Source organism: Nomascus leucogenys, chromosome 3, assembly GCF_006542625.1.
Source record: "Nomascus leucogenys isolate Asia chromosome 3, Asia_NLE_v1, whole genome shotgun sequence".
In the NCBI taxonomy this organism is placed as follows: Eukaryota; Metazoa; Chordata; class Mammalia; order Primates; family Hylobatidae; genus Nomascus; species Nomascus leucogenys.
Window position 1 is genome coordinate 54,723,658 of NC_044383.1, and position 16,008 is coordinate 54,739,665.

Sequence of the window (16,008 nt, forward strand, 5' to 3'; positions counted from 1 at the left end):
GTGAGTTCTGCATCCTGGGGAGGTAAGGGGATAATTTGGGCTGATGGTAGAGTGGGAAATCTGCTGGAAGGAAGCAAATAAATTATTAGGTGGTTGAGAACTCCCAAGAGAGTTTGTATCATCTGGTTCAAAAGTTTCCTAGAGCAAATGACAGAACCTATTAGCGGAAGTATTTTTAATTAGCTGAGCTGAATCCAAAAGAGGAATAAAAGTCCAAATCAAGAGAGGAAGTTTCTTGAACTTCCTATTTAAAACAGATGTTTTAACAGAACTGTGATTAATTTCTGAATGTGATAATAACAGGATTGAACCCTGAAGCAGTTTATGAAAATGAGAAACTTGAAAGTAAATCATATCTAAGTACTTCTAAAAGGTAAATAGAATGTAGGACATTTTTGCAGTGGACAAGTTGTTCTGAGGCCAGTAGGTTCAAAGCTGATGTTTGGTATTTGGTCGGGGGAGGGGAAAAATAGAACAACCCTAAGCTGGTACCTCTAGGCAGAGCCCCTGGTAGGTAGGGAGCCATAGAACATGGGAAGCAGGCTATATATAGGAAAACTGATGCAAAATCCAAGAGGACATGTTTTTGTTCTGTAACTTGGTGTACAGCTTCCTGTGGATAAAGCAGTCCTCCTTTGCTGATGTAACGTCTTGTTATAAGTTGAATTTCTGGTATGTTTTGTCTTTAGTATGTGAACTTAGAGGCTAGCTATTAAAGTGATGTGGCCTTATTTGCTAGAGAAGAATTTTTTTTTTTTTTTAAATGTAGAGCTCAAGTGTTCCTTTGCAGTGTTTGGCAGAGTATAAACATGAATTACTTGGGAGGGAGGTATTGGCTTTTTAGGGAGTACATCTTTCTCACTCTACAGCCAAGGAGACCTCCTGGGAGGAAACAGAATTCTAATTTGTTGTGAGGTTGCCTCACTCTGCACTCAGGAGACATTCTCCCCCAAATTTCTCCCCAAATCCTATCTCATGCACACAGCTTTGGGTCTCAAGTCATATGACTGGCTAGTAGTTTTGGGATACCACCCAAGGAGGATGAATATTTACTAAGGTCAGAAATCAAGTGTAATTGGGAATTGACAATATGTTGAACTTCCTTTCCAGGAAGTTATCCAATAGCTAGTGTACTAAAAGACTTAATAAAAACTACATCATTTCACATAACGTCATAATAACAAATAATGTATTTAATGTGTTACCTAAAGTCTTTTTAAGGAAAAAAAATCAAGGTAACACTGGAGAGAAACATATGGGGGAAATCGTCTCTAAGTACACTTTGATAAGCCACTAATGTCAAAAATATATAAAAACTCAGTGTCTCATATGTATATGTTCATTGAAATTTAGGGTTTTTTAAACTTCTAATTAGAAAAAAAGGAAATTATGTTAATAAACATCTTCATATCAGAGGGTGCCAAATTTAAGTGCCTTGCTATTTTGAGTTTGCTGACAGAGGTGGTAATTACCTATGGTCTTTGGTTCCAGTCTGCCTATTAAGTGCTCTCCAAATCACTATTGTCAGAAGAGTGGTATCTGTAAGAAGAAAAATTATGATAGTTGTGCAAAATTATGATCTGTAAGAAGAAAAGTTATGAAAAATTATACCTGATTTTACTGAGGTTATTTTAGAGGCCCCAAATGACCTGTAGTTGAATCTTGTTCTGGGATGAAATGAAGACAGTAGGAGATGGAATAAAATTTGCTCACTGAATCTGTAACTTCAATAAAATTTATAACATTATTTTATTGTACTATATATAAAAAGACAGGAACAGACTTGGGAATTCAAGTCTCTTTTTTTTTTTACACAAATAATGGCATTAATCCCCAAAGCACTAATTTTTTTAAATTTATTTAATTTTTTTTTTTGCTGGCAACATGGACTCCATGTGCCTCAGACAGTTTTGCTGTATAATGAGTTACTTCAAAATGTAATGGCTTAAAGCAATATATTTTTTTGAGACTGAGTCTCGCTCTGTCGCCTAGGCTGGAGTGCAGTGGTGCTATCTTGGCACACTGCAACTTCCGCCTCCTGGATTCAAGCTATTCTCCTGCCTCAGCCTCCAGAGTAACTGGGATTACAGGTGCACGCCACAACGCCCAGCTAATTTCTTGTATTTTTAGTAGAGATGGGGTTTCACCATGTTGGCCAGACTGGTCTTGAACTCCTGACCTCAAGTGATCCACCCCCGTCATCATCCCAAAGTGCTGGGATTACAGGTGTGAGCCACCAACCCTGGCTTTAAAGCAATATTTTAAAAATTTATCACAATTTTGTGCATTGGCTGGGTGATTCTTATTGAGTAAGAGTGATTCTTATTGAATAAGAGTGATTCTTATTGAATAAGTGATTCTTATTCAGCAGATACTTGGGGAAAACATAGCTAATAAGCAACTATAGATTTAGTAAATCTGTTTAATAAGTTTCAATTAATATAGCCAATATCATATAGATTTTATCTCACTATCTCTAGAAATAAAATGAAGTATGTCTCCATATAAAACAACATAATTTGGGCTTAATTGTGTTCTTTTAAATAAAGTTTATGTACATAAATATTAAATACCACTTTTTATTAAAGTACAATTTATATAAGATAAACTCTTATTTAGCATTATCAAGTATTTCTGAGACATTTGATTTAATAACACATCTGATTAATAGCATTAGCATACATAGCATGCATGGATTATGAGTTTGCTAATTAAAATACAGTAATTAAATGTTATGGTCCAACCAAGACATTGTTTCTTCTGTGTACAGACCCTTATTACTATCATGGAGATTTTGAAATGCTAGGATTAAGACAAGGCAACTCTAAGTTGTGCAAAATGCTAGGATTAAGACAAGGCAACTCTAAATTGCCTTAATCCTAGCTTTTTGTAAATTTCCACTGCTGCACACTGAAGGAGAAGGAGAAAGAAGGTATTGTGGTAATGCAAAATGTTAACCCTGAAAGGGATTTTTGAGATACTCTCTAATACCCTTATTTTGTACTGTGGAAACAAAGGCAGAAGATTTCTGAATTACATCCACAATAAGAACAATTCTGATTTCACTCTTTATCTATGCTTTCTTAAGGGAAGGAAATTGGAGATACTTTAATTTTACCAGGGAGATTTGAGACTTGGGTCTTTTTACTATTTGGAATCTACTGCAGAATTTTTTTTTAAAGTAACATCATTTACTTTTAAACATTTTAAAGAAACATCATTTTAATTTTGGATGCTAATTTTTAACTACATAATATTTAATTAGTACTTAAAATTGTTTGTCTGAAGATTTTGATATATTTTTAGGCATTTAAAGAAGTTGAAGCTGGAACATTTTTTCAATGAAAAAAATGAGATGGCTAATAAGGGCTTCTGGTATAGTACAATATAGTATGTATGTCTTAAGAGCTTCCGAAAATCTTCATAGCTAAATATTCTTAGGTATATAAGACATTCTATAGTTCATCTTACTTGGCTTTCTCATCTACCTCAAATTCAAGCCAAAAGGCTGAGGGAAAAATGGAAATAGCTCCACCTATTGGTCATCATGAGGTAAAGTTAACGACACCAAATTAAAACATTTTCTTTTTGGCAGATAATCATGCACTGTGTGTAATTACTATGAACCTATAAGTTTATGGCATAATACGATTTAATTAATGTTTACTTATATACTAACTACATAAGTAAAAATAAAACTTAAATACTAGGTATTTGGGATGAATGTGAAAATAATAGGTAGAAATTTCTTCATGTTATTGATAAACCCTGACATAAGTTTCTGCACTCACAACATATACCATATGTTGACAGGGAGGTATTAATAATAAATTTTTTTGGGTGAAGAAACTATTTGAAGTTTGAATATTTTCTTTCCCTTGCTGTGTATAATCTCAGTGATGTTAGGAATCTGTCTCATTTTGATCATACATGTAGTTCCATGCCTACCTAGTAGCACAGTATACAGCCTCAATAAATAGTTCTTCAACGACTGAATGAAGTGAGTCATACTGATACATGTTCCTTAAGGCATAAAGTTTACTATAAAAGAAAAACCAGCCAAATAAATATAAATATCAATTATCCATGATGTGCTGGACTGTTGTAATTACTATCTCAATCTAGTTTAAATTTATTTTTATAAGAATAAATTTATATTTTAAAACATATAGCGAGGCCGAAGCGGGTGGATCACGAGGTCAGGAGATCGAGACCATCCTGGCTAACACGGTGAGACCTGTCTCTACTAAAAGCACAAAAAATTAGCCTGGCGTGGTGGCGGGAGCCTGTAGTCCTAGCTACTGGGGAGGCTGAGACAGGAGAATGGCATGAACCCGGGAGGCGGAGCTTGAGGTGAGCCGAGATCGCTTCACTCCACTCCAGCCTGGGAGACAGAGCGAGACTCCATCTAAAAAAAAAATAATAATAATAATAATAAACATATAGAGTTATGCAAAAAGAAGCAGTCAGAGATAAAAGTGAGTCATCTATACTTATGGACTTCTTAGAAATAATATCTCCTTAATTAAACTCTAATCCACACACACACACAAAGAAATTGAAGAGGTGTAAATATTGTTCAGAACAGAAAATTTGGCTGGAAGATTAGAGTTACTTCTAGGAAATAGTCTGGTTTCTCATTAAGAGGTTTGTATATAGTAATTACTATCTTTGTTTTCAGTTCTTACCTTGGTTAAAACTGATCTACTATTGTCACAACGTTAGACGTAGTTTCTAAAGGGCTTTAAGAAATTTCGAGGTAAAGTACATACGCCAATATAAAGATGTTGCCCAGGAATAGTAATGCAGGAAAGTCTATTAGCCTCATGTACCTGTTTTTGTTTGTTTTGTTATTTAACATCTATGATCTTTTAGTGAAATGATGTAGCTTTATTCTCAGTATCAATTTAATTGAAAATGCCATGTCTTTTTTCTCTTTATAGAAAGCATCATCATTCACCAGTTACGAATGAACTCCAGATGAAATGGTAAACCAAGCACATACTGGGTGTGTGTACGACCTCTGAATCCCTATTGAATGGACAGCCCTCAATCATGACTAAGGTCCTCCATGCTACTGATCACTACTGGAAATATTTTACTACTTCCAGTGATTTTTTTTTTAAGGATATAATGTAAAAGCTGAAAATGGCCTTGCTGATAATATGAAAATATGTAGCAAGAGCAATTCAATCTATGTGCCAAAAGAAATTTCTTTTTGCAAAGCTTTCAGGTCTATGGGCACACGCTGTATAACTTATTTTTTATAATACATTTTGTAATGTGATTTTTTTTCCTAAAGTGTTTCCCTTTTTCATAGTCTCTGGCACATATATCTACGGAATACGCTGTCAGTTCTTCAAAGTACTAGTATTGTTGCATTCAAAATGGTAACCTATAATTATTTTCTTTTTATCAATTTGTGAATTCCGAGAAAAAGAAAGTACAACTTTATTTCCTGAGGTAAATTCAAGAGGTAAAACTTAGAAGCAGGAGATTCTCGAAGAGGTTTAACTATTGCTTGTACAATGCTATGGTTCTGATCATGATTCAATACTAACAAATAATGCTCTGACTTAACAGCTTAATTTTAAATACTAAAAATCAGTTTCTAAAGTTGCTCTTTCTGGTGTTCTGGGCCAAAAACCTTGGATGAAATGATTTTTATGTACAACAAATTCATAAAAGGAGATGTACCAGTTTAACCAGTAAGGGTAATAAGAACAGCTTCGACTGACAGTTCAATTACACTTCTGATTGCATTATTTACTTGTATGTATAAGACTTATAATAAGGACTGTGAAATAAAGATAGTTCTCACAATCTAATCCAATCAAAACTTGAATATAAAAACAGACCTAAAATGTCAGGATCTTTTTAAAAAAATAAGACTGGGCATGGTGGGTCATGCCTGTAATCCCAGCACTTTGGGAGGCCAAGGCGGGAGAATCGCTTAAGCCCAGGAGTTCAGGATCAGCCTGGGCAACACAGGCTGATTAAAAAAAAAAAAAAAAAAAAAGTTAGGGGGGCCTGGTTGCTCGTGCCTGTAGTCCTAGCTACTTGGGAGTCTGAGGTGGGAGGATCACTTGAGCCCAGGAGATGGAGGCTTCAGTGAGCCATGATTGTGTCACTGCACTCCAGCTTGGGTGACAGAGTGAGACTCTGTCTCAAAACAAAGACAAACCCACACACACACAAAACCCCCCAAAACCCAGAAAGAAAAAGTAGTACAAGAAATCTCAGGATCAATAACTTTTTTCCCCTTGATTTTGAAAGATTTTCATAACTACAGGTAGGTTAGAGAATATATTCTTTGAAGATAAAAAGCACAACACGCATTACTCAAATCTCAATGTCAGAGCTACTGTTGAATTTAGGTTTATGTGAAAATGTGCATCTAAAGTCTACTTGAAACCCTGGTAATATACTTTTAAAGACTGTTAATATGGACATGTTTTTAGTAAGGTCTTTAAAGATAACTTTAAAGATAAATTAAGAGTTGACACATCAGTTTCTGAATGTGGAAATCATTTATCATGTAACTTTACTGAAATTAAAGAAAGAATGCTTCTGAATGTCACAAGGATAACTAAAAGCCACACAAGGAGGACTGCTGGCCCATTTCTCTAGTCCACAGGTTGTGCTCAGCTTTAGAAGCCCACACATGGGCATCCAAACTGAGTCTCTGGAATAGAAAAATTAATGCTGGACTTCCTCCCCTGTGTAACCTTGGAAGGTTTTAAGTTACACCTTGGGGAACTGGCAAATCATTTGCAACATGTATTATAAATTACATGATGTTAAAATTATTTTTAATTTTTTAAAGTAAAAGAAATGTTACAGTAGGCTTGCCATAGCTTGAATGATTGTGAAAACATCACATAACCTTCCAGAATTTTGGTTACTAAGAAAACTGGAGTGTGTATGTGTGAAGATTTTTTAGAATTGTTACTGGGTTTTGTTTTCTGAAAATGTTGACTGTAATGACATTTTCAATTAGAAAACTGTTTTAGTTAGTACTGTTATATTTTTTGACTCACAGTTAAGTGTCCTATTTGCCAATGTTTGTACCTCTGATGGCAAAATTATTCTGATATATTAGACTAGTATTTGAAGCAAATAACTTTCTCAACTTGTGGGAATTTTATTATACTAATAGTGAAAATGTTAGAGGATAAGATTTTAAATACTTCTTGATTTAAATTAAAATACTATAAGAAATGTATGTATATTTGGATTTGAAGGTTTTTTTTTCCCTGGATTTATAATGAATTTGGAACTTACAAGAACAATGAGGATGATGGTGCAATCAGAGTCATTTAGACAGATGCTGAGCTTTTTCTGTCCATGCTATGATTAAGTCCTCTGTTTAAACCCAAATGCAATGTGGGTGACACATGAATAAAATTAATTAGATTAATTTTGAAATAAGAGAATATGCAAAATTAACAAAAAAACCCCCCAGAAAACACTGGTCATCTCCTTCTCTAATGAATAAGGAAATAAGATCATAAATAGTCCCATCTCGACATGCATATCCAATTGAAAAAACTGCCCTCACAGGCAATCCTGGCACAATCCTAGCACAATCCTAGGCTCATAAAATCTCTCTTTTCTTGTAAATAAGTCTCCAGTCATCGTTCTAAATGGGAATCATTTTTAATGAAATAATTATAACTGTTTTCTGAAATATAATCATAATCAGTGTTTCTAGTTCAAGGTACAATTGAACTAATCCATAATTTTACCCTTTTCTTTTTGATAAGAGAGTGTTTCATGAGGATATCTTTGGTAGAGATCTTTTCTCAAGTATTTTATAAAATATTCGAGTTTGATGAAGATAGTAGATAAATACACCAGCTGTCAGATGCCTATAATTTTCACAAAATGTGAAGGATTCATTATATCTTAGGATGACCATAAAAAAATTCATGGTGTGGAATCTCTAAGCATTAATAGAGACAACAACGCTACTGCAGTAATACACAGCTACTACCAATCAGTGGCAGAGCAACAAAGTGGTGTATCAGGCAATGTAAAGTTTTTGCCTTTTCTGCTAATGCTGTGGTTGAGTTTTCCTGGAAATGAAGAAAAAAAACATAGCAAAAGTAGGGTGTGTTAATGAATCTGATGAGCAACAAGTCTAAAAATAGCAAAAGTGCAAAATGGAAGTCAAAAAAACACAACTGGCACCTGAGGCATATTTCCCCTTCTTTATCTCCAGTGCTACGCCTCTGCTAAAAATATGAATCACAAAGCAAAGGAAAAAGAGAAAAAAATTGTTGTAATACAGTAAAAATCACTATAATAAAAGTTTATAAAAATTGAGTTTTTTGGAATTGACTTTGGCCTAGTGACCATTACTATATTTTTCTTAATTTTTCAGCATTTATTCCATAATAATGTGATAACAACTGTGTGTGTTACCTAGAGAAAATGCTGTAGATCCATACATTTGAACAGAAATGTTTATAGATGCCATAACATGATACATTTGCTTTCTGGTGTTGTTTTTTGTTTACATTATTTAGGAAAATTTTACCTTACCATCATAGATTTTGTTACTTTAATAATGCAGAACTATATTTATTTAATCTAGATTTTGTTTTAAAATTATCAAGTGTTAGTTTTTACAAATAAGAGGATTATAATGTGGCCAGATATTCTTAGAATTCTTTCAGGTCTAAGAGTTTTCAAAACTTTAAGAAATACATTCTATTTTTGCACCATTTAAAATTTTGTTTCCTTTAAGTTTTATTAAGTACACGAGAAGTTTATTATTTTTCATTGAATCCAAGTGAATTTATGGATACGTACTTATCTTTTATATGAATGTAATAGCTTGCTTTCAGTTCCTCACAGGTCATTGAAATTATTTAACCAATGAAAACATTCTCTGTTACTTCCAAAGTCAACTATGTTTATCAAAATCTCACTAGTGTGAGAAAAATAACAAGTGTAATATTAAAGCATTGTGCAATATCTTGAGTTGGAACATAATATTCAGAAAATTAAAATCATTTAAAATGAGTATACAACCTTCTTTTTATTTAAAGTCATTTGCTCTAAAATAGTTTTCATCTCTGCATTTCATATTTTCTTAAAAATATGGTGTCTTTCACTATAGATAAGCAGATGTGGTATAGCAGGGCTGCCAGGATGAGGGATGCTCTTCCTCTGGATTACACCACGGTTTGATCCTTCAGTAAGATGAAAACTTTAAGACACCAAGAAATGAAAACTGGTTAAAGGGTTTCCCTCCCTGCTTTATTCCCACAAACTGCACTGTCAATCAACATTCAGATGTTACTCCACAGCTGCTGCTGTCAATCTAAAGGTAGATCACTCAGTAGAGCAAAGGCTCCTGAGGTTTTGCCAGCAGTCCAAAGCCCAGTATCTACAGAGGCATTTGGGTCATGGTTTTTGCAAAGTGGGATGTGGGTGAGAGTGGGGTTGTGTTCTGACTTCCTTTATTTCTATCAGCCTGTGCCAGAAATAGGGATCTATACAGCTACATCCAATCCTAACTTACCTTTGCCTTATCTGAAACAAAGGAATGGGTTTCTCTTATTAAATAATAAAAACATTAGTTTATTAATTCCTGCTAGGAAGTAGCCTTTTCTTATCCTTCCTTCAACTGCCCTGTCTCCTTTTCCCTGTTATTCAAAGACCTTTCCCATGACCACAGCCACATTCTTTTTTGGCTGTTCTGGTTTTCAGTGCACAGTTCTTTCTTCTCCTTGACAGCAAGGCATGTTTAGTCAAAATAACAGAGTGTTTTGTAGGCACCTAATAATTGACTCCTAGCCCCAGATGATTGCTCCTTTGGGAGCAATACCTCAGTCAGGGTATTCTGTGCCAAATCTTCCTCACCAAATTATTCTGGTTGCTGATGTTTTCCTTGCAGAAATTTCTGTGCCCACGGAAGATTTCAGAGGCAGATCATCTGGATTAAATAAGAAAAAACCTTCAGTAATCACTGATTCTAAGGGAAGGTATGCCTTTAAAAAGACAAGAGTTTCATCAGGCCTCAAGATGGTTTATACTGCTTTATTGACAGAAATGTGCTCATTTTTGCTTCACAAAGGGGCATGTATTGGTGCCCACATGGAGCACTGACACAAGTAGGCAGTGGGACAACAAACTGATTATCTCCCAGAAATGGAGGGCACCAGAGATGTCTGCTTCCATGGTCACCACAATCTGATGAGATCCTGCTTGAGGAAAAGAACATGATCACCCAGAGTACACAGTTTTGTTTAGCATTTATAGTACACGTAATATTAGCATAAGACTCTCTTTTGTCTATTCTCCTACATGGAGAACCACAATGTAACTCTGACCTTATTTCCAATTTCCTCACAGTTTAGTTTTTGACATCATAAGGCGGATGACATGTGGTACCTCCTCAGAGCTCCTATAACCCCTTGAACACACATCTTGTGTGGCACTGACTTCATTATATAATATTTCAGTTGTCAGCAAGGTGTCTCTCCCACTAAAATGTGGGTTCACTGAGAGTAGATCAGTTCAACAAGATTTATCAAGTACCTCTTATGGCCTAGGCACTTTGCCAGGCGTTGGAGATGTAGAAATGTATAAAAACAGTCTCTGACCTTGAGGAATTCATTTACATCTAGTAACAAAGACAGATATAAACAGATATTTTTCAATACTACACAGTAAGTGCAAGGACAGACATCATATATACATTACCTTGGGCTCTGAAAGTAGCTCTTAACTCCACCAAAGGCGTCAAATAAGTACTCCTCAAATTGGCTATTGACCTGAATCTTGAAGGATGAGTAGGGATTAGGTAGCAAAGCAGTTAGAGTGGATGTGGGGTGTGAAGTCAGGGAGCAGTGGGTTACTGAGTGACTGGGTTAAGGAAGCAAAGACAGCGAGTGTAGATTTCTCCTCCCAGAATATTCGGTGACAATACAAATGATGTTGTGAAACAGTTTGTTGAAACTATCTTGTGCCTTATGGTGTGCTGGTCAGAGGGAAGCCCTTGGTCTTTGCCTTTGTTGTCATAAATATTTAGTGCTATTGACTGAAAATGTGTTTGATTCCTTCCTTCCTTCCTTCCTTCCTTCCTTCCTTCCTTCCTTCCTTCCGCCCTTGGTCTTTGCCTTTGTTGTCATAAATATTTAGTGCTATTGACTGAAAATGTGTTTGATTCCTTCCTTCCTTCCTTCCTTCCTTCCTTCCTTCCTTCCTTCCTTCTTTTTGAGACAGAGTCTCGCTTTGTCGCCCAGGCTGGAGTGCAATGGCGCGATCTCGACTCACTGCAACCTCCGCCTCCTGGGTTCAAACGATTCTCCTGCCTCAGCCTCCTGAGTAGCTGGGACTACAGGTGCATGCCACCACGCTTGGATAATTTTTTGTATTTTTAGTAGAGACGGGGTTTCACCGTTTGAGCCAGGATGGCCTCGATCTCCTGACCTCGTGATCTGCCTGCCTCAGCCTCCCAAAATACTGGGATTACTGGCGTGAGCCACCACCCCTAGCCCAATGTGTTTGATTTCTGAGGCTCAACAAAAGCCGACTTTCACATTTAAGTCCATTTTGTGAAGATCCTTCATGAATATGTTGCGGTTATTTTAATGACTCAAGTGACTCAAGTGTTAAAAAAAAAAAATCATGATGAAATGAACTCCCCCTCACGCTGGTTTTCTAAAACTTGGAAAAATAGAAAAGTATAAATTTAAAACAAGTCTAAAAATGGTCCAAACATATAATTTATAAAGAATTAACATTTTTAGGCTGGGTGCGGTGGCTCACGTCTGTAATCCCAGCACTTTGGGAGGCCGAAGCAGGCGGATCACCTGAGGTCAGGGGTTCGAGACCAGCCTGGCCAACATGGTGAAACGCTGTCTCTACTAAAAATACAAAAATTAGCTGGGCATGGTGGTGGGCACCTGTAATCCCAGCGACTTGGGAGGCTGAGGCAGAAGAATTACTTGAACCCGGGAGGCAGAGATAGCAATGAGCTGAGATCATGCCACTGCACTCCAACCTGGGTGACAGAGCAAGACTCCGTCTCCAAAAAAAAAAGAATTAACGTTTTTTAAATATCTACTTTCCTGTATCTCTTGACGATTCTCTTGGAGTAAACTAAGCCTCTTTCCTCCTCTGTTCCCCTTTTTAAAGAAATTAACTGTTATACATGTAACATGTCAGTTGGCTGTTAACCTAGAGATGGCAACATCATATTTGAAAAAAGATCTTATCTATAATTGATGTCACCTAATGAAAAAATACGTGCCATGGGGATGTAATCAACTGAGATTCTATGCAGTGGAAGTCATGAAGTCTGAAGTCTTGTGAGAATCACATTCTTTCATTTAAAGTATGGAATTGGCCGGGCACGCCTGTAATCCCAGCACTTTGGGAAGCCAAGCGCCTGAGCTCAGGAGTTCGAGACCAGCCTGGGCAACATGGCAAAACCCTGTCTCTACCAAAAATACAAAAAATTAATTGGCTGTGGTGGCACGCACCTGTGGTCCCACGTATTTGGGAGGCTGAGGTTGGAGAATCGCTTGAGCCTGGGAGGCGGAGGTTGCAGCGAGCCACTGCACTCCCACCTGGGTGATAGAGTGAGACAGCATCTCAAAAAAACAAAAAACCAAAACCAAAAAGTATGGAATTATGAGAAATGAAGGCTTATTTCCATCCAAAACAAAGTTCTTAGGCTGTCTACTAAAGAATTTTGGTGTAATTGCTCTTTCCTCTAATGACACTAACCATTAAAATATCTTGCTTGACTCGTATTTCTGATGACTGACTGGCTATTCAAGAACTTGCAAAATTTTCTATCACAACACCTATGACCTCAGGCTAATCAGTCAATCTGCCAATGTGAGAACAAAGGGATTTTCCTAAATATCTAACTGAAAGTATTCAATAAGTACACTACATAAAAATCAGGAAAAATTCAATTTTAAAAAGTAATTTTTAAAAGCCAGTTTGAATCAATATCTGATGCAATAAATGCAGGAAATGAAGTTTATTATACAATTTCTACATCACTCTTTCTCCTAAAAGTCCTCTGAGATAATTAAAAATGAACATTTTGCAGTTCCACCAAGCTGCCATGGTCAACTGCAAAGGAAAAGGTACTTTTTTTGTTGTTGTTCCGCAAAAATATGACCCAGCCACTGAAAATAATTCAAACCATTTCCAGTCACTAAGAACCTTCTCTGAAACTCATGATGGTAAAAACTATGGCACATTTCTCAGCCCTCTTCAACTTTTTAAAACATCCTTGTTACAGATGTGAATGAAATGGTTTGAATATGGTTAGAAGCTAGAGACCTACAGCAGCACCCAACATAAAAGGAACTCAACAAGCAAATTTGTGTGGCAAATCCACTTTGGTTAGGCAGTGAAAAGACCAGTTGCAGTTTCCTCTTCCTTGTTCCCAGAGATACCCAATAGTTACTCTTCTGTATTTTTTTCTTAGATGTTTCTGGTTACCGAATTCAGTGGCACAACACAGCAACTGAACTAAAAAATGAAAATTGTATAAAACTTCCCAACCAAAGGCTAAATATATACACCTTTTCAGATTGTTGGGCTTGCATCTGTTCTATCATTTTAGATTCACTTTTATACTGGGGCCCGTGCATTGACTGCATACTTGGAATGGTAATCTGATAGCATTAATGTCATTTAGCCACATAAATTCCACTTTTACCAAGAATCAGCACATGAACAATCATTTGAAAAATATAAATGTAATCTAAATGTATCAACATACATACACACAAACACACACCAGTCGCTCCTAGCAATCAGTTTGAAAATGCATAAATGGTAATCCATTGTGAGAACTGTTCTCTTTTGTTGCCCTAGAAATGCTGAATGACGCTTTCTTTTGAAAATTCCTACTTCAGCAGATTAAACGAAAAACCACCTAGTAAGGACTTCATAAAATAATGTGACCAAAAACATCACAAAATTGTGAGTCCCCTGGGATAATAATGTGGTGCTGAAAAAAATGTTTCAGCTGGGTAAAGATGCATATTGTGGAAGAATACAGTAGTGGAAAATGAAATGGAGGGATATCAAGAGATCTGGAAAAGCAATTTCATCCATCTGGACCTCATCTGAAAATGTAAGTTTTAGGGAAGAATCTCAGGAGGTTTCAATTCTGTAAATGTTTCAGTCAAAATGGAATTTCCAATAAAAAAAGAGACAAGGGATTAACTCATTTTCCTATGAACAAACAAAAATAAAGAAAAAGGAAGCAGATAAATACATCACAATCACTCAGATCACTAGAACTAAAAAAAATGAAGGTAAAATGGCCATTTATACAGAGTGCTGGAATAGCAGATCAGTTAAATAATTATCAAATTTGGTGGGCATGATATAGGCAGAAATGGGGAGGAAAAACCTGCCTTATATGTACTTTTGCAATATGCCCATAATGTGGCATACATTTTTACTAACAGAACTTAGCAAAATAAAAGGACTCCATGCCTTCTCCGTTAACTGTGATAGATTGTTTTCCATTTGAGCCTGGGGTTGAAGGTAAACTTAACAGATCAAAACAAAATATAGACCTAAGTTATGTCAGTAGTGCTAAGAATTTGAGCATAAATGTCATGTAAGAGCAAACCCAAGCAAGTTGGTTATTAGAAGGCAGCAAGTATTATATCACTCTAAACTGTGCGTAGTAAACATGTGATTGGCTCACATTTTTGAGACTTGTGGTCATTTTGAAAAAAAACATTTAACTGTAAATTTTTTTTTTTTTTTGAGATGGAGTTTCGTTCTTGTTGCCCAGGCTGGAGTGCAATGGCGGATCTTGGCTCACTGCAACCTCCGCCTCCCGGGTTCAAGTGATTCTCCTGCCTCAGCCTCCCAAGTAGCTGGGATTACAGGCACAGCCACCACGCCCAGCTAATTTTGTAGTTTTAGTAAAGACGGGGTTTCATCATGTTGGCCAGGCTGGTCTCGAACTCCTGACCTCCGGTGATCCACCCGCCTCGGCCTCCCAAAGTGTTGGGATTACAGGCGTGAGCCACGGCGCCCGGCCTAACGGTAAATTATGAGGACCAAGCACTCTATTTTCTCTTTCCTCAGTTTATCTTCTTTAAGGCATTACTGCAGGCTAAGCCTAAAAAAAGTAATTTGTTTTCAAATGATGTGACTTACTCTTTGGCCTGGATTTCAAAGATGTCAATATAATGTGGATTGTATATATTGTTTAAATTTTACAAATAACATACGCCTATTATAGAAATTTTGGAAAATACAGAAAAGTGCAAAGAAACAGAAAAAAAAATCCTTCATCCGGTCAGCAGAGTTACCATTATTCACTTTTTAGTTGCGCTCTGTATTGTACTTCTATAGTTGCTACACTAATATCCTGACTTAGTCACCTTTTACATCACGAGTATTTTCTTGGGTTATTAAATACCTGGCACTTTAAAGTGTTTACGGAGTATCTCATTTTGTAGTAATGCTATATGTCCTGCTTTTTATAACAGTAAGAGAAAAAGCTACAGCCTATTACAAAACACTTCCAATATCAATGCGCAAAAGAGAAAGGTGGACACAGAAAAGAAGGGGAAAAGTAACGTGAGAATTAGCAATAGAGAAAGAATAAGTGAGAATCGCTTAATTAGAGGCAAGATAATAGGGTTAAGTCACATTATTGATTCTTGACTTTAGGACAAAAGGGGTACATGTCACGCACCTCTGTTCCAAGTTTGTATTTGCACCTTGAATGGCGATTTATTAGATAAAGTCGCGGTTTTACAACCTAAGCAAATACTGCTAATCCTCCCCCCGACTCAATCCCCTTTGAGGCCGCCTTTTAAATGCTTTGGCTCCCTTCAGAGAAAGCCTCGAGGTAAAAAGAAAAACCTGTCTGGCAATCCAGACCTGCCATCGCCACGATAACCAGAGTAGCAGGCAGGTGTGTGCTAACTAAATCCACGGCCAACAGAGCGAAGATGCGCCTACAGCGCAGGCGCCGAGTCACCGTAGCTCTAG

General features: G+C 36.5%; 1 protein-coding gene and 1 long non-coding RNA gene across 2 annotated transcripts in view; one reads left to right on the plus strand and one right to left on the minus strand.

Annotated features, from left to right (window-relative positions):
* Nucleotides 1–9,031, plus strand: part of FILIP1 (filamin A interacting protein 1) — a 200,812-nt gene extending 191,781 nt beyond the window's left edge. Inside the window, exon 7 of the mRNA XM_012502824.2 lies at nt 4,944–9,031. Coding sequence (XP_012358278.1) covers nt 4,944–4,984 — 41 coding nt within the window. The 3' untranslated portion in view covers nt 4,985–9,031. The remainder of the gene's footprint in view (nt 1–4,943) is intronic.
* Nucleotides 9,025–16,006, minus strand: LOC101176486. Its single transcript, XR_178022.1, has 3 exons — nt 15,710–16,006; nt 10,552–10,636; nt 9,025–9,946 (listed from the first exon to the last, which is right to left on the minus strand). It is a non-coding gene; the product is annotated as an uncharacterized LOC101176486 (long non-coding RNA).
* Nucleotides 16,007–16,008: the final 2 nt, after the last annotated feature.